This window comes from Eubalaena glacialis, chromosome 11 (assembly GCF_028564815.1).
Source record: "Eubalaena glacialis isolate mEubGla1 chromosome 11, mEubGla1.1.hap2.+ XY, whole genome shotgun sequence".
Taxonomy (NCBI): domain Eukaryota; kingdom Metazoa; phylum Chordata; class Mammalia; order Artiodactyla; family Balaenidae; genus Eubalaena; species Eubalaena glacialis.
The window spans coordinates 32,487,799-32,515,140 of NC_083726.1; the positions used below are offsets into that span (position 1 = coordinate 32,487,799).

General features: G+C 33.9%; 1 protein-coding gene across 1 annotated transcript in view; it reads right to left on the minus strand.

The window, feature by feature from the left end:
- TMTC3 (transmembrane O-mannosyltransferase targeting cadherins 3) overlaps positions 1-27,342 on the minus strand; it is a 59,185-nt gene that overhangs the window by 29,303 nt on the left and 2,540 nt on the right. Inside the window, exons 2-7 of the mRNA XM_061204470.1 lie at positions 16,141-16,357; positions 13,604-13,822; positions 12,142-12,241; positions 7,037-7,152; positions 6,403-6,575; positions 276-528 (exon numbers count right to left, since the gene is read on the minus strand). Of these exons, the coding sequence (XP_061060453.1) occupies positions 276-528; positions 6,403-6,575; positions 7,037-7,152; positions 12,142-12,241; positions 13,604-13,822; positions 16,141-16,329 (1,050 nt within the window). The 5' untranslated portion in view covers positions 16,330-16,357. The remainder of the gene's footprint in view (positions 1-275; positions 529-6,402; positions 6,576-7,036; positions 7,153-12,141; positions 12,242-13,603; positions 13,823-16,140; positions 16,358-27,342) is intronic.

Sequence of the window (27,342 nt, forward strand, 5' to 3'; positions counted from 1 at the left end):
TTTAAAAAAATGATGCTAAAAAGAATGCTTCATGATTTCAGAGTTCCCACCAAATTATGGAAATTCATAATCACTCTTTGTTTCATATGCTGAATGTGCAGCATTAGTCAAATTCTGATATATAATTCTAGGATAACCTAAAATAAGTTCATAAATTAGGATGACATGAACAAAGAAGGACAGTAGTTCTTTAAAGATGCTTTTGATGAATTAAAGGCACTCTTAATTAATAAACTGAATATAATATCACCTGAAAATTTAAGAAACTTTCTTACCATTAAAACAGTCTTGGAGGAATTACCAGGGTACCTGACACCGAATACTCCCAAAGCCCCCAAAAAGCAAAAAAAAATAAATGTGGCAAGATTTCGAATATCTAGAAATGACTCTATAAGTGGTATTGTTCCCATGGTCCAATCGCAGCAGAGCTCTGAAGGATTTAACAAAAGCCAAGCATTCACAGGAAGGAGGTAGTTAAAAGTTAGCTGCCTTGTAGGAGTTGGGCTTACAGCAGCTGGGTTATCAAACCTGTATAAAGAATGAAAAAAAAAGTTATTTAAATAAAACATTTTTAAAACACAAAGTTAATATATAACAGATATAAATAAAGTACTGAACAATAATAATAAAAGCAATAGTCTACATGTAATCTTGTTAAACCGAAGACAAATATTTTTTATGGATATTTCAGATTCTTGCCAGAGTTCAAACTGTCTAACCTTTATGAAATGCCTAGTTGAGAGGAGTGATATTTATGAAGAACTGTTTGAAGGGCAAGTAGGTTATCTATATTTAGTTTATTATTATGATTCAGACATGCATTCTATAATATTATGACATTCTGCAGAAGTGCTTTCATTAAATTATGACCTTCTGATTAAAAGTCATAAGAAAAGTTTTATAAGATTCATTGTTGCATGTGTTTATGAATGCTTCTGAGAACACTAACCAATGTTTTCCTACATGAGAGTTTCTTTCACCACTAAATGCTAATAAAACTTATGCTTCCTAGAAAGAATTACTATGTTTTTCTTTTGTCACGAACAGAGAAAACTATATTACCTATGGGCTTTTCCTCTTTGCTTAGACTTCTAGAAAGCTAAAAACCAAATTCCCAGTACAGAGGAGTAACTGTACAGCCCTATGTAACATTTTATTTGTGTTCTACTTAATATAAGCCTATATCCTAGTTTATATAGGCCATGATACATTAAATGTACATTTCATTCAGTCTATTGTTTGCAAATTATGTCAAATCATTTTTTTTAAAGTATATTTAAATGAATCATTTCAGATTTTTATTTCTTAGGCTATGTTCTAAATTGTATTGGCTATATTAACATATAGTCCTTTAAAAACCCAATTTCTCATTTTAAAATGAATAAGCCAATGAAAAATCAACCTCTACTACTTATTTGACTTGGTCTTCTTAAAAATATCAAATGGTTGAGAAAAAGTACATAGTTTTTGAATGAATAATATTTTATAAACTTTCATATTTGAATATATACATATATGAAAAATACTAAGTCTTGAAAGTCAGGACTTGAATTCTCAAAATAACCAACAGAACTGAATACAAAGCTTTTCCCCTGTAATCCACTTTCAGAGTTCATTTTAAAAAATCAACAGTTTATCTAGGATAGGTGATTTAATAATTGAACTGCAGTCAAAGAGTACATGTCAAAGCAAGTCAAATCATATTACAATCAACCTCACAGGGTAACAGAATAAAATTTATATAACACACACAAATACATACACACACACACATTTTTAAATGCTTATATTTGGAAAATATATATTTATATATAACATACCCCATACAGTCATCCACACACACATATACAAAACAAATACGTTCACACCTATAAACCACATTTACATATTGTAGAACTAGAGATGGAAAACAGTTGATTCAAATTCTCTAAAAGGAATGACAAACAGAACAAAAACACTGAAACTAAGGAGTGAAGAAGGAAATATAAAATATCTATCTACAATTCAATTTATTTCCCATACTATCATGCTTAAATGAGCTGTTTAGTTTAGCATGGCTAGACTCAGAAGTAGAAATTCTGGAAGTTAAAAAGTAATTATTTTTTAAAGAAAAAAAATGCTGTTAAGAAGGATAATTATTACACAATGGAATACTACTCAGCCATAAAAAACAACGAAATAATGCCATTTGCAGCAACATGGATAGACCTCGAGATTATCATACTTAGTGAAGTAAGTCAGGCAAAGAAAGACAAATATCACATGGTATCACTTACATGTGGAATCTAAAATAATGATACAAATGAACTTATTTATAAAACAGAAACAGACTCACAGGCATAGAAAACAAATTTATGGTTACCAAAGGGGAAAAGGTGGGAAAGGGATAAATTAGGAGCCTGGGTTTAACAGATACACACTACTATATATATTGATAAAACAGATAAACAAGGTCCTACTGTATAGCATAGGGAACTATATTCAATATCTTGTAATAACCTAAAATGGAAAAAAATCTGAAAAAGAATATATATATATATTTATGTAAAACTGAATTACTTTGCTGTACACCAGAAACTAACACATTGTAAATCAACTATACCTCAATTAAAAAAAAAAAAAGGAAAGAGAGAGAAAAAAAAAAAAGGATAATTATGTGAAAATCACAAAGAATGTGTTGGGCATAAAAGAAATTATCTGAATAAAATTTATTCCAACCAGGGTCAGAAATGAACTATCATGGATAGCAACATGAACAATATTTTGGGGTTTTGTTTAAAAAAAAAGTTCTTGCATGTAACGTCAGTCACTTAAAACTGAATAGGGAACTAGTCTAAATTTCCTCTTAAACTTTAGATAAGTAAGGTGAAATGGAATAATGCTAATGTTAGAGCAGGGAAAAAACGACATGAAGACTGTTAAAATTCAGTAAAACTTTTGCTTCTAGCCTTAAATAACTAAAAAATAGACAATATATATAAAACTTCTTTTAATATGCTGAGTATCAGGCAAAGAAGGACAATGCCTGATAGGAAAAAAAACAAATGAGGGGAGCCCTACCTGGAGAGATTAGTACCTCGATAGAGTTTTTAGTCTGTGCAGCAAGAGAGAACCTGAGTGGAATCCACTTGGATCCCTGAGTTGAGAAGATAGAGCTGGGAGCCCTAGAAGTCCAGGGGGTTAGAATTAGTGGGCAGAATACCAGAGAGAAGAAAGCTGCTGAGAGAGAACTCAGATCTGTAGAGGATCCAGTTTCCAGTACTAATGAGAACTGATCAGCACACATATGTGGGGAAATACCTAGGGACAGTGTAGTGGGTTGATTCATGTCTCCCCAAAGTTCATGTCTATCAAAAACCTCAGAATGTGACTTTATTTGGAAGTAGGGTCTTAGCCAATGTAATTACAGTTAAGGTGAGGTCATACTGGATGAGGGTGGGCCCACTATTCAATGACTGAGGCCCTTATATACAAAGAAGAGAAAATACAGAGAAACAAACATGGAAGAATGCCAGGTAAAGATGGAGCAGATTACAGTGATGCAGCAACATGCCAAGAAATGTCAACACCAGAAGCTAGGAAACAGGCACAGAACAGATTCTTTCCCAGGGCCTTCAGAAGGAACCAACTGTGCCTGACACCTTGATTTTGGACTCTGGCCTCCAGCACTGTGAGAGAATAAATTCCTGCTGCTTTAAGCCACTCTGTTTCTGGTAATTTGTTAAAGCATGTCTAAGAAAACTAATAGTTAGGAAAATACCTTCTGAAAGGATTAGATAAACCTTCACAAATATCAAATACAACTGGGAATAGTTCCTCAGCAGCCAGAGTGGAAATCCTCATAATTCAAAGTCTATCGGTAGAGTGGTCAGAAGGGTCTTGTGTCAGCAAGGAAGCAAAATTAGCCCTATCCTAAATGCTGCTGTGGTCTCCCAAAACAAAGCTTAAAAGCAAGACGTGAAGATGAAACATTTTTCAAATAACTTACATGTATCCCAGAACAATGGTCTACAATATAGGAATACATTAAGGTAAAGTTCACATATTGCACCTATTAAAAAAACTACCAGGCATGTGAAGAAGTAGAAAAATACAATCCATGAGGAGAAAATATATTGAATCTAAATTGACCAACAAATGACACAAATGATAAAATTAGTAGATAAAGACATTAAAGTACTAGAACATGTAGAAACATGGAATCTCAAACAGAGATGAAAACAACGTCTGAGATGAAAAATAACTAGAAAAAATTAAGGGCAGATTAGACTATGCAGAAAAAAGATTAGTAAACTTGAAGATACAACAAAAGAAACTATCCAAAATGAAAATGGGGAAAACAGCTTTGGAGGGAAGGGGAATAAACAGAGCATCAGTATGACTTCAAGAAGCCTAAAATACATGTAATTGGAGTCCTAGAAGAAGAGTGGAGAGCAAAGTAAAAAATATTTCAAGAAGTAATTTCCAAAATTTATATAAAGTAAGACCTACAGATTCTAAAAAGCTCAATTAACCTAAGCACAAGAAACAAGAAGATAAAAGAAACATTAACTGAAAGTTTGTACCTTTTATCCATCTTCACCCAAACTTCCAGTTGTAAGACAAATAAGTCCTGGGGATGTAATGTACAGCATGACGACTATAGTTAACAAGACTGTATTGTATATTTGAAAGCTGCTAAGAAAGTAGATCTCAGAAGTTCTCATCAAAAGGAAAAAAAAATTTTGTAATTATGTGTGGTGATGGATGTAAACTAAACTTATTATGGTAATCATTTGTCTGTGTGTGTGTGTATAAAACCATTATATTGTACACCTAAAATTAATACAATGCTATATGTCAATTATGTCTCAATTAAAAAAATATATAAGAAGGGAAACAATGATAAAGAGAAACTATTAAAAGCAGGCATAGAAAAAAAAAAGATACTACATGCAGAAGCATAAAGATAAGGATAAGAAGATTTCCCATTTAAAATAACACAACCCAGAGAATACAGAGCAACATTTTTATATTACTGAATGAAAAACAGTCAATGTAGAATTCTACACTCAGGGGAAATATTCTTCAAAAATGAAGGTAAAATAAAGATTTTTTAATATACAAAAGTTAAAGAATTCATCACCAGTAGTCCTACATGTCAAGAAATGTCAAAGGAAGTCCTTCAGTCACAAGGAAAAATGGTGCCAGATGAAAATCTTGATGTAACAAAGAAATGAACACTAGAAATGGTAACTCTATGGGGTAACATAAAAGAATTTTTAAATTTAAATCTCTTCCAAAGATAATTGTTGAAAGCAAAAGTTAACAATGTATTGTCAGATTTACAATGTATACTCAATAAAAATGTATGCAAATAGCACAAAGGCTAAGTTCTTATTTATAATAAGTTTATATATTTATATAAAAACTTATTTATTGTATATATGATATTTGTACTATATATGCTGACATTTATACTATATACACTTGCAATTATAATATGCCTTTAAGATAAACTGTGATAAGCAAAGGACATAAACAAAAAACCCTAAAGCAATCACTTAAAATACACAGCAAAGATATACAGCTAATAAGCCAACAAGGAGCTAAGAACGGAGTATTACAATATACTCAATTCAAAAGAAGAAAGAGAGAAAAAAAGGGAACAAAGAACAGACAAGACAGAGAGAAAACGATTAGCAAGATGGTAGATTTACAACAAACTATCAACAGTTGAACCCCCCATTTAAAAGACAGATTATCTGACCAAACAAAAAAGGAAGACCCAACTATATGCAGCCTACAAGAAATCTACTTTAAATAATAAAGATACAGATAGATTTAAAAAGTAAAAGATAAACCATGTAACACTAACAAAAGATAGCTGGAGTGGTTACATTAATATAAGGCAAAATGAATGTCTTAGTAAAGACTACTACTGCAGATGAAGCTCATTTAATAATGATAAAGGGATCAATTCATCAAGAGGACATCACAATCCTAAACACTGATATACTTTATAATAGAGCTTTAAAGTACATGAAGCAAAAACTGATAGAACTGCAAGGCAAAATAGACCAATCTACAGCTATAGTCAGTGATTTCAACATCCTTCTCTCAATAATTAATAAAACAAGTAGACAAAACTCACTAAGGATATAGAAGACTTAACACTTAACCAATTTTGGGGGGGTCATCATCTTGACTGTGATGTTTTCATGAGTGTACACGTATGTCAAAACCTATTAATTTGTACATTTTATATATATGCAGGTTTTAAAAAAGTATTAATTATACCTCAATAAAGCTGTTAAAAAACCTCAATGTAAATCAAAGACTTTCTGGAACATTTACAATCACTTAAAATGCAAAGTTTAAAAAAAAAAGATGGAAGAAAACAAAAGAACCAGAATATCATACCTGGTGAATACTGGAAGTTGGGATTGAATAACCTGGACTCTAATCACAACAAGTAATAGTGTACTGAACATCAAAGCAATGAGTTTTATTAGTGTCTGCAGCATAGAAAATGGAATACTACCCTTTCCGCGAAGAAACTGTCCAGCAGTAGTACATAATAATGGCAAAGTATACTAGAAAAGGAAAAAAATGTTTAAGTAACAAATAGCAATTTACTGTAATTTTTCAACAATTATCATACTTTCTAAATGCAAGATTAAATAAAAATTGACCATAATTATAAAATCAACATGGAGCAAATGGTGGAGCTGATAATGAATAAAACTGAGCCCAATAATCTTATCCAATAATTAATTATACTGTACAGTATTACTGTGTGCTTTCCCAAGTTGCTTAATGGTTTCATTATTGAAACTTAAAAAGCTGTTCTTAAAAAACTGAAGGTATAATATAAAATGTTAAGTAATTTTCAGTGGGTATGAAGGCAAAACATGCTTGTTTCTTGCAAATTTTTAGTAATCATAATTGGTAAACAGACCAATTTATATAATAATACATTTAGAAAATAAGTTTATTATAATCTGATTCAAATAGGATAAAAGACAGCAACAAGGAAATTTAGATTTCTCCTTACCCCCTGGGCAATAAATACTTCATACACACAGCAAATTCCCACAACTGTTATTCCCTGCTCTTTACACAGTGTTGCAACGGCCACTAAAAACACTGTCAACGCGATAGGAGTCCACACTGCAATTTAAGAACAGAAAAATATAACAACACACAAAACAATTTTATAATATCATAAAAGGATATTTTAAGTTAGACAACTATTAGACATTACTGAAAAACTTTACTTGTGATTCTATATTCACCTTCGTTATTTTCCACTGACATACCTCATATTTTAAAACATATTTAAATGCTGTAATTTTTGCTTTATTTATTAAAAAAATCAAGATATATAATTTGAACTAAAAAATTTTTGTGGACAGGAAAATTATCTAACCAAATGCTAACATTTAAAAACAAAGGTAGAGTGGCCAATCTGAAGAGAAACTTACAGGGTTGAGTGTGTAATTAATGAACTATCAATTTGAAATGAAGATAAATACCTGAAATTATCATAGAGGTACCTATATACTTTATTATATCTGTGAGTAATTAAAAAAAACTTGGAAATGAAAACTACTGGGCAAACTACAGTACCATTCTTACTAAAAAAAGACTATAAAAACTAAAACATGTTAGCAATAAGCATTTAAATCAATACTATTCTTTAAAAAATTTGTAACAGAATATTCACAAGTTCTATTTAAGTGGAAAACCTACTTCATCAATTTTAAGTAAATGTCTACTACTTAGTAGTAATTTGATTAAAGAACCATGAATTGTGAGAGTAAATCTGGATCTTCTACTAACTTGCTCTGTGATTTTGGGCAACTTTTCTGAGCTTTAGTTTTCTTATTGGAAAATATGATTTCTAATTCTCTTTCCAGTTTACGAAATATATGGTACTTTGATTGTGTGACCTCAGTTTTTATTAAGGACATTAATCAAAGTAAACTCAAATAACTGACTTATATCCAGGTATAAATAAGAACAGAATTCATGAATCTAATACATTTTTCTTTTATCACTGGGCTTAACATAGAAACATCTGTTTTTGAAATCATTTTCAATTTTAAAATACTCTATAGACTAACATTACCGAAAGGAAAAACAACTAAAAAAAAAAAAATGAGAACACTATTGGAAATACTAAGTATTGATATAATAGTATTCCTTCCTCAAAAAGGTATCTCATATTCTAGTTAGGCCTAAACCATCAATATTAATGTAACAAATTATATCAAGGGTTGAACTATCCTGCTAAAGTCACCAAGAAATTCACAGAGCAAAGAAATTAGTAGATGATTATTTACAAAACAAGTTGAACCTAAGTTGGACCTTGAAGGATATACAGGACATGAAAGAATTGGGAAAGGGGTATGTACGAATAAAGGAATAGAGGAGGGAATAAGCTTGGCAAATGAATAATACAGATGATACAAAATGGTATGCCTGAATGGGTACGCACACATTAAAAACTAGTGGGAAACAATGGCCTTGAAAATAGGTATATTAAACAGTTTATATAACCAGTTTAGCATATTTCATTGCACTTCAATCACCTTATGGGATATGAGGGCAGGTGCAATTGTACTCATTTTTAAGATGAGGAAAGAATTTTGGAGGTTTAAAAAGAGTCATGCACAATAAGGAGACCATGACTTTAACTTGGTTCTTCTGATACTAAATTCAGAGCTTCCCACTAATTTGTATTTTCACTCCAAGGAAGAGAAATCAAACAGCTGCTTTCCAAGATGCTGGATTCAATCTAAGCAACTAATAGTTCTAATAAAGGCAAACGTTTTGCTGAAACCAGTCACTTCAGTTCTTTGGTGACTAAATTACTTTATGAACATATACATTTTGATTTTTATACTCAGGTCTCTGTGGCTAAAGTTACCATGTGTGATTTTGTCCAAAACAAGTACCCCTGCTAAATAAGTTGACACTGAAAAAAAAAATACATGTATAAGTGTAGAATCAATTTCAATCATCAAAATCTATTCCAATTTCAAAATATAGGTTTCCAAGCTGACTTTACATGTGTAAAGATACATACCTTCAGTAATCGTGTATTTAAATAGTTATTTTAAGTATTTACTGCATTTGTAGGGGAGAGAGGTAACAATAAATAAATATGTTTTGTCAAATGGTGACCTAAGTATTATAGAGAAAAACAGAAAGTGAAGGGAAATAAAACGGAGGGGGGAAGATGAGTGGTGCTACTGATAACATTTGAGCAGAAACCTAAAGTAATGAAAAATCAAGTGCAAAGGGCCTAAGATGAATAATGCTTGTGAAAAGGGTATGGGACACGAACAACCCTGAATTTAAAGTAATTAAATAATTACAAATTGAAAATCTTTGCATAGGACAAATACCTTAGATAGAACGGAGAATACAAAGATGATGACAAAACTGTTTGTGGTCTCAAGAGTGAAATAATGTAATGTGGCATACAAAATATCATAGGGGAAAAGAGGACAGAGAGAGGTCCCGAGCAAGTTTCAGTATGTTTTCAATTAGAATTTAAAATATATTACATTCATTCACCTAATCATTTCCTAAACAAATATATACTGAACACCCACTGTATACCAGGAACCATTCTAGGAAATGGAGATAAGAAAGTGAGAGTAAGTTACCTACTCTAATGAAGGTTATATTCTATTGTAAGAGAACAATAAATGGGTTAAAAAAATTATGTATTTTTAGATTAAAAATGAGTCTTATGAGAAATGTAGGTTAAAGGGATAGAAAGTAACATGATTTGGTTTTTGTTTTGGTCAAGTGGTAAACTAGCATGACCCGTTGACCTGTTAGCCCCTTGACCCAAAATCAAGCCTAGAAAGATTAAGTGAGAGGAAAATATGGCTTCTAAGATATTAAAAACAAAAAAAGAGAGAGAAATTCCTGGGCACTGAAGGTTATCTTAAACACGTATGCTTGCATGGGTGTTACGAGGGACTATATCTAAAGCAGAAGAGTGAGAAAATTTTTTTTAAACTTTTTTCCTAGCCAATCCTGACTGCCCTGGGTAAATCATTATTTGCGCCTTTACTGTAGAAATCTGCAGCTCCCGTAGGTTGTGGGTGTTCCAGGGATTAAATGAGAATACTTCAGAAGCCCTGCTGGGATAAGGAGTAAGATTTTTTTTAAAGGTACAAAATGACCAACCACTCTTCAGCAGTCTCTTCCACCCACAGACCTTCCAACTAAATGCAGGGGGGTGGAAGACTGGCCTGTTCTTAATGCTGATTCTCTTTAAGAGACTAGAGCAGGTGGTTGGTAGAATGGCAACAATAGTGATCAACAGTGGCCCTGGGGAACCTGGAGATCTCCACCCTGGATTTTAATGAGTCACCAGATGGACAGAGTGGCGCTGGTCTTTCTCTTTATTATACACAGTGGTTGATAACTTTCAGAGAACATGTGGCCTGAGCTCATAAGCCAAAATAAGTAGATACCTGAAGGGTACCACAGTTATAAAAGAGAGAGCACAAACATAACAACAACATACATGACTAATAAAGAATTAATCGAAAAGACTAAGAATTTAAAATAAGTAATTCTAAAGGAAATAAGGAAAGATACTGGAGTTATAATGAGTAAGAAATCATTAAAAAGGACCAAGTAAAATTATTAAGGATCAAAAATATAATAAAATGAAAGGCTATTTTAGTTAGAATGAAGAAGTTCTCTAAGAGGGAGACCATTGAGCTGAGGCCTGATGATGTAAAGAATATAAATGAAACAACTATGTGAAGCTCTAAAGGAAGAAAAGTCAAGAAAGAGGGTACAGCAAGTATAAAGGCCAGTGCTTCACCTGTTTAAGAGTAGCAAGAAGGTCTGCTTGGCTATAGTGAAGTGACTAGGGCAAAACTGCAGGAGACATGTTTAGAGAGATAGGCTGGAGCCTGATCATGGTCTTGAAGTTCACAGTATTTTCTAAGTTTATCATTCATGTTTTGCTTAGGATGGTATTTAAAGACGATATTAGTTTGCAATTCTATATTAGCTACTGAACTACCTCTCACTGCATTACAGGCAACAGGGAAAATAGGAACACTGCTTCCTATGAGCCAGGTACTGCTTTAAATCCCTTAACATGCTTAACTCAACTAATCCTTCTCAACAGGTAGGGACTATTATTATCTACATTTTATAAAGAAACTAAAGCACAGAGAGGTTATGTAATCTGACCAACATAGTAAATGGAGCTACTAAATGGTGGACCTGAAATGTGAAACCAGACTCCAGAGTCCATGCTTTTAACCACTATGTTATACTGAACTCAAAACTGTTTTAAGAAGGCATTGTGCATAGCAGCAAGAGGGAAACCTACTCATATTACAAATCTAAGAAGCTGTTTAGCTAAATTGCTTATCTCTTGAAACTTTGTTTTCATACATACAAAATGAAGCTCCTTATCATCAGTGCCTTGGGTTTATAGTGAGAAAATTCTCCAAGAACATAGAAAAAAAACTCAGCATTAAATTTTAAGATTAACCAAGTACAGGTTAAGGTCATAATGCGCTTCACATTATGTGCCCTTTCATGCCCATTGGGCCCACACTCTTAAAAAAATCATTTTTATTGCCTAGAATTTGTTTTCTGACATCATTAGGGCTAATGGGTTAATGTATACAAAGCATTTTCCAGGGGAGGCTACATGCAGGGGACTCAATAAATAGTTGAACTATGATCAACACATAATAAAAGTTATACTCTAACAGGCTTTTAACTTTGCCTTAACAATACAATTCATAGCCTTCACATGTGTTATTTATAGAAAGACAACTGAAGTATTGGTACTTTAATCATTTACAGGTAACAGCAAATGGAACTAAGAATGATCCTAAAACTCTTATATTCTAGGGAAATTTTTAACAATTAGATCAAATAGAAACTGTTAGTCATGATAAAATATAAACTACAAACAGTAATTTTTAATATTGACAATGTCACATACTTTTCTTATGTCCATAGATGCTAAAGTACAATAGCATGATATATAAAGATAAATACCAAAAATGGCATATGTTTTATAAGAACCACTTGAAGTAAACAGAAATTACTTGATCGAGTTTTATAGCTAAAGTAAAAAGTTAAATGTTAGACATTTACCTATGGAATTATCTGGTCCTTTTGATTTGGTATATGACAAAAATGCAGCTAGAAAAAAGATAGATGACAAAAGTTCTGCTCTTCCTACAACACCTGTTACCTAGAAAGGGAAGGAGAGGGGTTTATATTAATGAAAAGCATCTTGAAAATTTAACTATAATTGCAACAGCAGTTTAATTAGAAATTAAACTGCCATAACTTTTCAAGTGCACATTTCTGTTTTTTTAAGCATTCTTTGAGTGCCCTCATGTGGTGAATTTGTATGTCTTCCATAAAAGTAAATTTATCAGTGACTGTAACAGTTCTTTTATTATTCTGAAGTAATTATAGACTCAGAGGAAGTCGCCAAAATAGTATAGAGAAGTCCTATTTACCCTTTACCCAGCTTCCTCTAATGGTAACATCTTACACAATTATAGTACACTATCTAGATGTAGTTCTTACATGTTTTCTTAAAATACAAGTGTTCTTAAAATACAAAAATATAATAAACTCAATACATTATAGCTCACAAATAAACCTGCAAACTAAAATTTAAAAAGACAATAAACTTTAAAACATCCTTTTAAATTCAAAAAATTTAAATATAAAGCCCCAAAATCCCTTTAAAGTATTCTGAACTCACTATAAAACTTAAACAACCTATTATTTTTGTAGATGTATAGAAAAATGTTCAGCTAGACACCAAAAGTTTCAAGATACTGGGAGAGACACACAACTCCCCTCCAACACACACACACACACACACACACACACATACACACACACACACACTCACACACATATACAGACACAGACACACACACCCCGGCAGAGTTTAAGCATACAGACTATTGTTTAAAATTGAAAGCCTGTAACAAAGCAACTGAATAGAGTCCTCTTTGCTCTGCTGAGAGGCAATTTTGGAGTCTCAAGATTACCAAGAAAAATACAGTTATAGTTTGTGAATGTGCTGGTGATGAGCATACTGGCAATAGTAGAGACAGCTCACAATTTTTAAACACATGGCAATAGACAATAAGAAATTAATGAGCATCATCATTTGTTAGGATCTGTCCATGTTTGCATGTATTTTGATAAATTTTCAGCCCTTACGTAAGTTTCTCTTATTATTTTCTGTCCTTTGAAACAAAAAAAATGCCAAGTTGACAAATATTTAAAATCTTTATTCATAAAAAAATTAGCAAAGAAAATTACTGTATTCATTTATATTTTACATCGCTAAAGTTGAGTGATTACATCTTATGTTCTTGAATAAATGTTTGTTTCAAAATTTGTTTTAAAAAATTTTACATAGTAGGAAAGTTAGACTCTACACTAGTATGTTAAGACACTGTACCAATAGGAGTCTTCAGATACTTGGATTAAAGTCATGGTTAATTTTTTTTTTCCTTAAAAATATATACCATTATAGACATGTGGAGGAATAATGCAAAAAACATCAAGTTATAGTTTTACTTACTGCTTCTGTGTGTATTGGGTGCACTGCAAAAAGTAAAGAAGCAATCACACTACTCCGGTTATCCAGAAAGAGTTTGCAGACTTTAAGAAATATCACACTAACCACAGCATGAAAAATCATATTTAGGAGATGATATGACATAGGTTTCAGTTCACTAAACCAATAATTTAAGCGAAATGTCAATACTGTTAAGGGACGGTAAGACTTGTGGCTTCTCTCCTAAAAGGAAAAAACAATCATCAATCATTGATTATTAAAGTATCTTGGTCCTTCTGGGTACATAAACTAGTCACTGCTTTTACTACATTTGGCTGAGAAATAACAGTAAAATAATGAAATGCCCCAAGAATAATACAAACATAAAAGATAGCTTTATGTGGTTTTTTTGTGTGTTTTCCTATTTCCTTTGTACAAAAACAAGGCAATTTCATCTCTGATATATAGTAGTCAAAGAATTAACAGTAAAAGAAGACCTAACTACTAATTCCTCTTCAATACACAGATTTAAAAAGTAGGACAATAGTGATATTAATCAAGTTGTAGCACAGGATTTCTCTCCAAAGCCTGCTACCCAAACTATTACCAATACAAGCATTCATGTAACTGCTGGCTAGGTCTTCAAAAGAAAACATAAGAACAGAATGCTTACCCAGTGCAGTTTAAACAATGATGACTCAAAAAGGTACCGTCTAGTTGTCTTTTGAAAAAATACCTCCATAATGTATAAAACTGAATATATTAAACCAAACATACTACATAGAGAGTAATACAAGAGCAAAAACTTTCTTAGAGAATAGATACCTTTGTTATTGTAGTCTCTATTAGCAATAAATCAAATTCTATGTGAGGTACTGAATTTCTTTATAAACTAAAAGTTACATTTAACAAGAAATATTTTTACTCTAAGACAAAATCAAACCAGATTTAGGAATAAAACACACAAGTTAAAAAGATATAAAATATTATCCTATTTATTTTTTGTAATTTTTTATAAAGGCATCCACACTCACCTTCTTTGCTCTCCTACCTCTTACCATATTTTGCTGTAACTCTGGTATACAGCTATAGACTTAAGCCTGCTCATCCCCAATAGGGAACATTAGGAAGCACAAGAAACAAACATTTCCCATTTTGAAATTAAAAGCATTTTAATATCTCTGTCTGTATTGACTATACACAACATGAGTGCTATCTACCTAGAATGCATTTTCCTGCTTGGCTAACTCCTGTACATCCTTAGAATTTCACCTCAAGCATACAAAACTGTTTTTAAAGGCAATGTATTGAACTGAAATGACTTGTAACAGAAAGCAGAAAAATGTTGTAGAAACCTTTTGGTTTCAAACCTTTTAGGTCAAAATCTAATGACATGATTAAAATCAAAATAGATATTAGCATAAATTGGGGGAATGGACACATATTTCTAAGAGTCTCTGGGGATAAAGGGTACGGGCAGAGGGGAATAAATTATCTAGAAAATAATATATGTTATAATAGGACCATATTTTCCCCTTGTTATCAAAAGACTTATTTCTTCTAAAGGCTAGAATTGGGTGAGAATAGGAAAGGTTGCAGAAAAATAAATAACCTGCTTATTTAATAAGAAAAAATACTTGTTTGTGACTAGAGGAATGAAAGATTCCATACCCCTCCTTGAGAAGCTTCCAGATTTGGAGAAGGCAGAAAGGGGCCAAGAATGACGAATGACAAATGACAAAAAGTGTTACATGTTATGTTTCAACAACTATGTGCTACGTACTACAGACAGATTAATTAATTAATCCTCAAGGTATTATTCTTTTATAGATCAGGAAAATGCCTCAGTCATCTAAAAGCTGTGTTCACACCTATTTCACACAGCTTTTACATGATAGAACTAAAATTAGAATCTAATCTATATGATCCCAAGCTAACAAAGATTTAATCCCAAACAGTTTAACACTGACCTTCAAAATCAAGTTACTGGCAAAGTAAAAATATCTCCATAAACATGAACTAAACTTTTGGGTTCTCAATATAAAATCAAATTAAGTATTAGGTAGGAGATACGGCACAAATTAAAATTTTTAATAAATCATTTCTTTCTGCAGAAAAATAGGCAATATGTATACTTAGCATTTTTACCCTTAAAGTCTAATCTATTTATATTGAAGTTACATATATTTTTAAATGGTTAAATACCACAAGCAGTCATCTGTTCTGCCTGACTCATAAGAGAGAAAAAAGAGAAATAAAGTCAGTTAGATTTGTGTTACGCCTACTGTTCTAACACATTTGGTTTTTACACACATATATTATTTTTAGAGAGATTAAGCCAAGGTATAAAACCAAGGAAAGAATCAAGTACTATAAAAAATATGATCACATTTCAACTTCCTATCTAATTTATTATAAACATGTTGTCTTGTATAAAATTTTTGAGGAAAATAATCCATAATTACTATGATGATGGCAATGCAATGTTGATAAAAAATTAGGAGTACTAAACTACCAGAATAATTTAAAATCTGAGATACATATAAGTAATATATACTTACTTCAGACATAGGGGTTCCCCAGAAATCATTCTGAAATAAAGTTTTTAAAGGTGTAGATGGATGCACGTCTTTATTATCCAGTATTGCTGACACATCATCAAAAACAAAACCACAAAAGAGGCTGTTCCAATAGCAAGCAGCAACTACGCCTATTATTAAGGTTACTTCTTTGAGGTTAATATCAGCCATCTTTTCCACAAGCACCTGTGGACAAAATCTGGGGGGGAAAATCATGAAGATAAAATGAAATAAGCAACATTTTTTTCTCCGATAAGTACAGTTTTAATAGAAGAATAAGTAAAATAAAGATAGAATGCTAATTCTCACAGAGAATTAATTCTTTAAAGCTCAGTTCAAATGCCATCCACTTAAGGAGTATTAGCTGACCACCTCTCCATATTCCTAACCTAAGACCGAATTAATTGCTCTTTCATATGTGTTTTTATACCTCTAATACAGCCTTTTATCACATCACTCAATCTTTAAACCTATCTCTTTAGCTAACTAGATAGTGAACTCCTTATCAACTGTCACAGGTCAGGTCACCTGGGAAACAAATACATATAAGATATGTATAAAAAAAATACATATAAGATATCTAAAAAAAAACCTGGCATGATGTGCTCCAGCAGTATCTAAATGAATCCTTGTGGGAAAACAAATACATACGTAAAAAGACACTGATCATGGGTTTTCTGAAATGTAGATAAAGCTGTTTTAGTACCTTATGAATATACAGATCAACTATTACCTAAATCAGGAGTCCAAACTTGTAGCCTGAAGCCCTGTTCAGCTTGATCAAAAGCCTTTTAAAAATATTTGTCTTACATGCCTTTATGCTAACTGTATACTAGCCAGTTTAACTACTGTTCCTTTATCTTTTACTCGATTGAGTTATTTGATGGACTTATGTTATCTGCTTGGCCCCTGGGGCATAGAAGTAGTTTATGAAACAGATATAAACTATGGTTTTTCTCCTTCCCATTGCAACAAAAGCTTTTAATCTAGAGACTCGTCTTCATACATGACAATTCATAACTAAGACATTGCTTTAGAAAAGATTCAGTGAGGGAATGTTTATAGAGTAAAAAGAACTATATGAACTGGAGGATACTGGAGAATCAACCCTACTATAAAAATAAGGTTTGAAGGTATACTCTAAAAAAACAAGCTGATGAGATACTTTTCTAGCTTGAGTAGTGTCATTAGTGTCACTTTAGTGTTATCACTTGTGGAGGGAAGAATAATGGTCCCCCAAATATGTAAATCATCTGAACCTGTGAATATGTTACCTTACAGAGCAAAAGAAACTTTACAGGTGTGATTAAATTGAGGATTTTGAGATGAGGAAATTATCCTGGATTTTCTTGGGTGGGCCAATTCAATGATAAGAGACCTCACAAGTGAATGAGGGAGGCAGGAGACTTGAAAAAGCAGAGGTCAGAGTGATATGATGGCTGGCTGTGGGCCACAAGCCAAGGATTGACAGCAGCCTCTAGAAGCTGGAAAAGACAAAGAAACACATGCTTCATTCGAGCTTCTAAATGGACCACAGCCCTACTGACGTCTCAATTTTAGTCTAGTGAGATCCATTTTGGACTTCTGACTTCCAGAACTGTAAAATAATAAATTTGCTATTTTAAGCTACTACATTTGTGTTAATTTGTTATAGGAGCAATAGGAAATTAATATATCACTCACAGAGCCAGAAGATCTGGAACCAGAGATATATCTGCAGGAATTCTGGTCAGACCAGAGAAGAATAGGGTAGAGACCTTAAATCAGATATGAGCTGTATAAGAATATATATATATATAAACACCTATGGGAAGGTATTGAAGTTTCTTTAGAATGAGACAGAAAAATTTCAGAATACATTAAGCTTTTAAAAGAAATGTTAAACTGAAACCAACAAATCAGAAAGGAAATAAGCTGTACCTGTTGAAGAAGTCTAGTTTTCAATTAACAGAAAAATTACCTAAGAGTTTATCTTGAATCCAGAAGAAATTTAGCATCTCTAAATGGTATGGTCTTGTACACATTATTATCATAAAAAAGTTGATGGTGTGTGTTTAAGGATTGGAGAGATCTGGCTCAACTCATTCTCAACCACAGTAAAGTGACAGTCAATATTTTTAAAAAAAGGAAGGCTATAAATTCACAATGATAAAGACAATTGGAGAGGAGACCACAGCACATTTTGGAAGCTGGAAAGGTAAAATGTTTAATAAGTGACTCAACAGAGATCAGGAAAGTGAATCCTTAGCTGAAGGGGGAAAAGCTGAAAAGTTTTCTGCACTCCTGCCAGCATCATCTCAAAAACTGATACCAAGGCTCTCAGGAAGTAGGGCTAGGAATAGATGGACTTCCCGGGTGGGGTAGTGGCTAAGAATACACCTGCCAACGCAGGGGACATGGGTTCGATCCCTGGTCTGGGAAGATCCCATATGCTGCGGAGCAACTAAGCCCGTGTGCCACAACTACTGAGCCCTTGTGCTGCAACTACTGAAGCCTGCGTGCCTAGAGCCCACGCTCCGCAACAAGAGAAGCCACCACGATGAGAAGCCCATGCACTGCAATGAAGAGTAGCCCTCGCTACTCTTCTTAGTATAGTTTTAGACCCCCCAGCTATTTTCTACCAGTTGAAAACAGAATCTTATAAAATTTTATGACATTGGAAACAAAGAGAGGGTACTAAAAGCATTCAGAAAGAAATAATGCAGGTTCCATACCAAAGGTTAGGAATCCAAATAAATCACTTTTTTTTACCAACAACGTTAGAAGCTGGGGGGGGTGGGGGTGGGGTGAAATTCAGAAAACAAAAAGGGAATAATGATTCAAATTTCTGATGGATAATAATTTCTACCATAAAATTCTATATTAATAAACCCAAGTTTGCCAAGTAGAAAGTAGATTAAAAATACTTTAAAACATCAAGGTCTCAAAAATGTACCTCTAATGTTTTTCTTCTCAGGAAACTAATAGAAGAGATACCCCAATAACATAAGGAAGTATACTAAGAAACGTAAAGATAGGGAAATCAGGAGATAAGGGATGCAACACAGAACTATAGCCATGCAACCAGGTCTACTACCCAGGCAACAGATAGGTCAGCACATTCCTGAATGACAGTCCCAAGAAGATATAACTGACAGAACACCTGATGTGTTTAAACACAGCATAAAGAACTATTTTCCCTTTAAACTGTGTGTGTGTAATTGTAATTCAGAAAAACAAAACAAGTCAGGATATCCACCATCGGGTAGTGAAAATCAAGTCTTGTGTATGGGTTCAGAAACCTCTCAGGTTGGGGTGACAACCTGCTGTTTGATTAAATGTTCTCACAAAAAGAAACTTTAAAATTAATAGAGAAAAAAAAAGTAAATTAAAAATATGGTTTTAATACTTTGAAATTATATTTGGGAATAAGATGTATTTGATTTTTAAAGTACTCATAATGTTTAAGAGTATTTACAGAGGGCAGACAGCAGAAGCAAGAAGAACTACAATCCTGCAGCCTGTGGAACAAAAACCACATTCACAGAAAGATAGACAAGATGAAAAGGCTGAGGGCTATGTACCAGATGAAGGAACAAGATAAAACCCCAGAAAAACAACTAAATGAAATAGAGATAGGCAATCTGCCAGAAAAAGAATTCAGAATAATGATAGTGAAGAGGATCCAGGACCTCGGAAAAAGAATGGAGGCAAAGATCGAGAAGATGCAAGAAATGTTTCACAAAGACCTAGAAGAATTAAAGAACAAACAAACAGATGAACAATACAATAAATGAAATGAAAAATGCACTAGAAGGAATCAATAGCAGAATAACTGAGGCAGAACAGATAAGTGACCTGGAAGACAGAATGGTGGAATTCACTGCTGTGGAACAGACTAAAGAAAAAGGAATGAAAAGAAATGAAGACAGCCTAATAGACCTCTGGGAGAACATTAAACGCAACAACATTCGCATTATAGGGGTCCCAGAAGGAGAAGAGAGAGAGAAAGGACCCGAGAAAATATCTGAAGAGATTATAATAGAAAACTTCCCTAACATGGGAAAGGAAAGAGCCACCCAAGTCCAGGAAGCGCAGAGAGTCCCATACAGGATAAACCCAAGGAGAAACACGCCGAGACACATAGTAATCAAATCGGCAAAAATTAAAGACAAAGAAAAATTATTGAAAGCAGCAAGGGAAAAACGACAAATAACATACAAGGGAACTCCCATAAGGTTAACAGCTAATTTCTCAGCAGAAACTCGACAAGCCAGAAGGGAGTGGCATGATATACTTAAAGTGATGAAAGGGAAGTACCTACAACCAAGATTACTCTACCCTGCAAGGATCTCATTCAGACAGGCAAATCAAAAGCTTTACAGACAAGCAAAAGCTAAGAGAATTCAGCACCACCAAACCAGCTCTACAACAAATGCTAAAGGAACTACTCTAAGTGGGAAACACAAGAGAAGGAAAGGACCTACAAAAACAAAACCCCCAAATTAAGAAAATGGTAATAGGAACATACATATCGATAATTACCTTAAATGTGAATGGATTAAATGCTCCAACCAAAAGACACAGCCTTGCTGAATGGATACAAAAACAAGACCCATATACGTGCTGTCTACAAGAGACCCACTTCAGACCTAGGGACACATACAGACTGAAAGTGAGGGGATGGAAAAAGATATTCCATGCAAATGGAAATCAAAAGAAAGCTGGAGTAGCAATACTCATATCAGATAAAATAGACTTTAAAATAAGAATGTTACAAGAGACAAGGAAGGACACTACATAATGATCAAGGGATCAATCCAAGAAGAAGATATAACAATTAGAAATATATATGCACCCAACATAGGAGCACCTCAATACATAAGGCAACTGCTAACAGCTATGAAAGAAGAAATCGACAGTAACACAATAATAGTGGGGGACTTTAACACCTCACTTACACCAATGGACAGATCCAAAAAAAATTAATAAGGAGACACAAGCTTTAAATGACACAATAGACCAGATAGATTTAATTGATATTTATAGGACATTCCATCCAAAAACAGCAGATTACACTTTCTTCTCAAGTGCGCACGGAACATTCTCCAGGATACATCACATCTTGGGTCACAAATCAAGCCACAGTAAATTTAAGAAAATTGAAATCATACCAAGCATCTTTTCTGACCACAACTCTATGAGATTAGAAATGAATTACAGGGAAAAAAACGTAGAAAACACAAACACATGGAGGCTAAACAATACGTTACTAAATAACCAAGAGATCACTGAAGAAATCAAAGAGGAAATCAAAAAATACCTAGAGACAAATGACAATGAAAACACGATGTTTCCAAAATCTATGGAATACAACAAAAGCAGTTCTAAGAGGGAAGTTTATAGCTATACAAGCCTACCTCAAGGAACAAGAAAAATCTCAAATAAACAATCTAACGTTACACCTAAAGGAACTAGAGAAAGAAGAACAAACAAAACCCAAAGTTAGTAGAAGGAAAGAAATCATAAGGACCAGAGCAGAAATCAATGAAATAGAAACAAAGAAAACAATGGAAAAGATCAATAAAACTAAAAGCTGGTTCTTTGAGAAGATAAACAAAATTGATAAACCATTAGCCAGACTCATCAAGAAAAAGAGAGAGAGGACTCAAATCAATAAAATTAGAAATGAAAAAGGAGAAGTTACAACAGACACCACAGAAATACAAAGCATCCTAAGAAACTACTACAAGCAACTCTATGCCAATAAAATGGACAACCTGGAAGAAATGGACAAGTTCTTAGAAAGGTAAAACCTTCCAAGACTGAACCAGGAAGAAACAGAAAATATGAACAGACCAATCACAAGTAATGAAATTGAAACTGTGATCAAAAATCTTCCAACAAACAAAAGTCCAGGACCAGATGGCTTCACAGGTGAATTCTATCACACATTTAAAGAAGAGCTAACACCCATCCTTCTCAAAATCTTCCAAAAATTGCAGAGGAAGGAAAACTCCCAAACTCATTCTATGAGGCCACCATTACCCTGATACCAAAACCAGACAAAGATACTACAAAAAAAAGAATATTATAGACCAATATCACTGATGAATATAGATGCAAAAATCCTCAACAAAATACTAGCAAACAGAATCCAACAACACATTAAAAGGATCATACACCATGATCAAGTGGGATTTATCCCAGGGATGCAAGGATTTTTCAATATATGCAAATCAATCAATGTGATATACCATATTAACAAATTGAAGAAGAAAAACCATATGATCATCTCAATAGATGCAGAAAAAGCTTTTGACAAAATTCAACACCCATTTATGATAAAAACTCTCCAGAAAGTGGGCATAGAGGGAACCTACTTCAACCTAATAAAGGCCATATATGACAAACCCACAGCAAACATCATTCTCAATGGTGAAAAACTGAAAGCATTTCCTCTGAGATCAGGAACAAGACAAGGATGTCCACTCTCACCACTGTTATTCAACATAGTTTTGGAAGTCCTAGTCACAGCAATCAGAGAAGAAAAAGAAATAAAAGGAAAAAAAAAAGAGTAATTAACATACACTTGAGATTCTGATATATTAGCTTCAAAACTGTAATTTGAAATACAATGTTATATAATAATACATATAACATACATAATATTAAATTATTGACCATGCAATTTTTGGATTTAAGACTTTTAGTTGAAAAATATTAAGAATTTAGACAAGTTTACAAATAAATATTGAAATTTTTATAAGACCTTGGGATTTGCTACAGTTTTAAGTTTAGTTTACTAGCTTTATAAAAGTTATTTGAGAAAGTTTTGCTTGTTAAGTTAGGCATCTGAAGTCCTGGAATAAAAATGAATATACTAAAACTATAAATGCAGTTTTAAATTCAGGCAACTTAACTAAGTTTTAAATGTAGCTGATTAAGGGTATTCAGTCCTTTCAATTATTAGTTATTTGTTATACATTAAAAAGGGACATGTTACTTTATAAGCAGAATAAGATCTGTAGATTGAATTTAAAGGCTTAAAGAACACAAGGTTATAAAATGTTACTTAAAGAAACTTGGACTGATCTCATGATTTCTAAATACAATTAGGTAATAAAAAGTTATGCAGTCACTTTAAGTTGCAAAGCAAATTCATTCAGTAATTGAAATGCTCAACTCCAACATAATAATCAAGACCCTGAACTCGATTTAACTTTCGGGGATTGTCCTCTGTTCTAGGCTTGGGATCACTGCGTAGGAGAAGCGTGTTGTTATGGAATGAGGATATGGTTTATTCTTCTCTTTCTTTACCTACATTCTTGTTAAACATAATTTTTGAGCACTATAGTGTTAGAGCAGAATGGAGAGAGAAGAAAGGAAGGAAAGCAAAAGAGCTTACTTGACCACTATATTCAAGATAAATCTCTTACAGGTGTTTGAGGGTTCTTTGGGGACAAACCCCACATCATTAGGGACTGTCACCTGAAATTCCCTTTACGTCTACTTCCACCTTGGAAACCGGTGGTATCCAGCTTTTCTTTGCTGGGTCCCTTTGCAACCACCACCCCTACTTCCAAGTTCTACTCTCACAAGTGGCTTTTTGGGGCAGAACTTCAGATGAGTCCACAATTGAGCTCATGAGCATGCACTAAAACTAGCTCTCTCCCTTTCTCTCATTATTAAGCTCCCTGGGGTAATATTTTAAAATTCTATTTTCTTGGCCCTTTATAAACTTGGTATGGGTGAGGTGTTTAAGCAGCACCAAGTGGATTTATCAATGGGGTGCTAATCTTCACTGAGTGGATGGCATCGCAAAATGTTTACTGTTCATGACTACCACCATTATGGTTAGTTTTATGTGTCAGCTTGCCTAGGCTATAGTAGTATTCAAACACTAATCTAGGTGTTGTGCTGAAGGTATTTTGTAGATGTGGTTAACACCTATAGTCTGATGATTTTAAGTAAAGGAGATTATACTCCATAATGTGGATGGAACTCATCCAATCAGTTGAATCACCTTACAAGCAAAATTGAAGTTTCCCTGAGAAGAAACTCTACCTCATGACTGCATTATCAGGTCCTGCTGAAGAGTTTCTAGCCTGCCAGCCTACCCTACGGATTTTGGATTCACCAGTTCCAAAATCCTCTAAGTCCATCCTTTCATATAAATGTCTTTATTTGATATATATTTGATATATGCTTAGTTATCTGGTTTGATTAAAGCTGGATATCTAAAGGGTAGGGGGGGTCTCAGCTTGGAAAGCTAGCCTCTGCTACTTGTGGTCATATCCTTCAATAGGTAGCCTAAACTTCTTTAAATGGTGTCGTCAGGAGAGCCGGAGGGCAAATCCCAACGGACAAGCACTTTTCAAGTCTCTGCTTACTGCGTATTTTTTACTATCAAGCAAGGTAAACCCAGAAGCAATGTGGGAGAGGTTATAAAGAGTCAAGACAATACTACTTTTGAAGATTCTCCACGGAAGCATATTATGAGAGAAAGGGAGAGAGCGCGCTACTTTTCATGCATGTCATGAGCTTAGTTGTGGAGTCATCTTAGGTTTTGTCCAAAAAAAACCACCTGCAAGGGAAGAGGTTAGGGGAAAGGGAGAGGGTTACATAAGGACACAGATAGAGGGCAGCATAATTCACTGGGGGCCATTATTGTAACAATGTAACACATCGCTGTTAAATGTTAGTTGTGAGAATGCTATAGACTGGATGTTTGTGTCCTCCCAAAATTCATGTTAAATCCTAATGCCTAATGTAATGTCATTTGGAGGTAGGGGGCCTTGGGGAGGTGATCAGGTCATGAGGGTGGAGCCCTCATGAATGGGATTAATGCCCTTATATAAGAGATCTGAGAGAGATCCCTTGCCCCCTCTGCCATGTGACGACACAGTGAAAAGATGCCCACTACGAACCAGCTCCTCACTAGACACTGAATCTCCTGATGCCTTGATCTGAGACTTCCCAGTCTTCAGAACTGTGAGAAATAAATTCCTATTGTTTATAAACCACCTAATCTAGGGTATCGTGTTAGAGCAGAAAAACAGACTAAGAGAGGGAACTTCCAGTTCTTTTTCTAGGCACAGAAGCATATTCACCCAGATGCACATAGTTTGAGCAGATGGAATGACTGATTTATGTTTGCTTACCAAAATGGGATGTCACCACATATGTGCAAAGAATCCAAATGCAATTGAAGACCACTCATGAGCACATTACAGGCATATAAAACAATATAATTCCTTCAACAAAATTGTACTGAATGCTCACTTTTCCTAATACTCCCACAGTACAATTATGGAAAAAACAAGCCTATAGAAAAATTTTATATGAAATCTGGGAATATTTAGTCTGGAAAGGATAGTCTTCTCAGCTCAATAATTTCATGATTATATCTTTTTCAATAAGTAAAACTTTGGCTTGCATAGTTTGCGAAGTCTGTATTCACACTGACTCCTACTCATCTTTCCAGTCTCCTCATGTTGGGAGAAGACAAGTGTTTGCTTGCTGCACACTGATTCCTCTCCACGAGAACAAGGCAAAACAAAACATTTTCTGTACACAGTGGAGACTAAATTTCTCACGGCCATGCTTTATGTTAGAAGCTGGAAAAGTAAGTTACCATTCATTTTCTTGATAAGACAGCATAAAAAGAATGGAGATTAACATTTGGAATATAGGTTGATTGGTACATAGAACAGAGGTAGCAATTATAAAAGGCAAGTCTTTTTTTTTTTAACATCTTTACTGGAGTATTATCGCTTTACAATGGTGTATTAGTTTCTGCTGTATCACAAAGTGAATCAGCTACTCGTATACATATATCCCCATATCCCCTCCTTTTGCATCTCCCTCCCACCCTCCCTATCCCACCCCTCTAGGTGGTCACAAAGCACCGAGCTGATCTCCCTGTGCTATGCGGCTGCTTCCCACTAGCTATCTATTTCACATTTGGTAGTGTATGTATGTCCATGCCACTCTCTCACTTCGTCCCAGCTTACCCTTCCCCCTCCCCGTGTCCTCAAGTCCATCCTCTATGTCTGCGTCTTTATTCCTGTCCTGCCCCTAGGTTCTTCAGAACCATTTTTTTTTTTTTTTTAGATTCCATATGTATGTGTTAGCATACAGTGTGTTTTTCTCTTTCTGACTTACTTCACTCTGTATGACAGACTCTAGGTCCATCCACCTCACTACAAATGACTCAATATCATTCCTTTTTATGGCTCAGTAATATTCCATTGTATATATGTGCCACATCTTCTTTATCCATTCACCTGTCGATGGCACTTAGGTTGCTTCCATGTCTTGGCTATTGTAAATAGAGCTGCAATGAACGTTGTGGTTCATGTGTCTTTTTGAATTATGCTTTTCTCCGGGTATATGCCCAGTAGTGGGATTGCTGGGTCGGATGGTAGTTCTATTTTTAGTTTTTTAAGGAACCTCCACACTGTTCTCCATAGTGGCTGTATCGATTTACATTCCCACCAACAGTGTAAGAGGGTTCCCTTTTCTCCACACCCTCTCCAGCATTTATTGTTTGTAGACTTTTAAAAGGCAAGTCTTTCTTGTGAAGTGATTTTGGTCAGATAAAACTGCTCATAAAACAACAGAGATGAAAGGCAGATTCAGGCAAGCGTTCCTGTAGTACAGCCATTTATAAAATTGTCAGATAATTTCCCTTGGTGAAAACTGAATGATTCAGAAAACTTCACGAAAAATAATAGTGGGTTTTAGTGATTTTCCTCAAAATTATATATAGTGAGCAACTGAACTAGAACTTGAGTTAAATTTCTTGGTTCACAGTTAGGTACAAACATATTTTAGTGCATTACAGCCTAGACCCTATCTAACTTGTTTCCTACTGCATCCCTGGTGTCTAGCACAGTGTATAAGCCCAAAAATATTGTTAGAATGAGTAAAGTAATAAAATTTAAGCAAGATTTTGCACTTAGTCGGGACTGTAATTGAGACCTGGCTTACAACCTTAGCTTCATTAATTATTATGAAATTGCTTAGGTTCTCAGAACCTGTTTTCACTTCAGAAAAATGAGAATAAAACTTGCCATTACGCCAGGTACCTTCAGTTCCTGAGAATATAAATGCAAATAAGAAGGTGAAGGAAGTAAGGGTAGAACAGACCAACACAGACAAAACGAAACTAATAAATAAATAAATAGAAAATAACAGTTG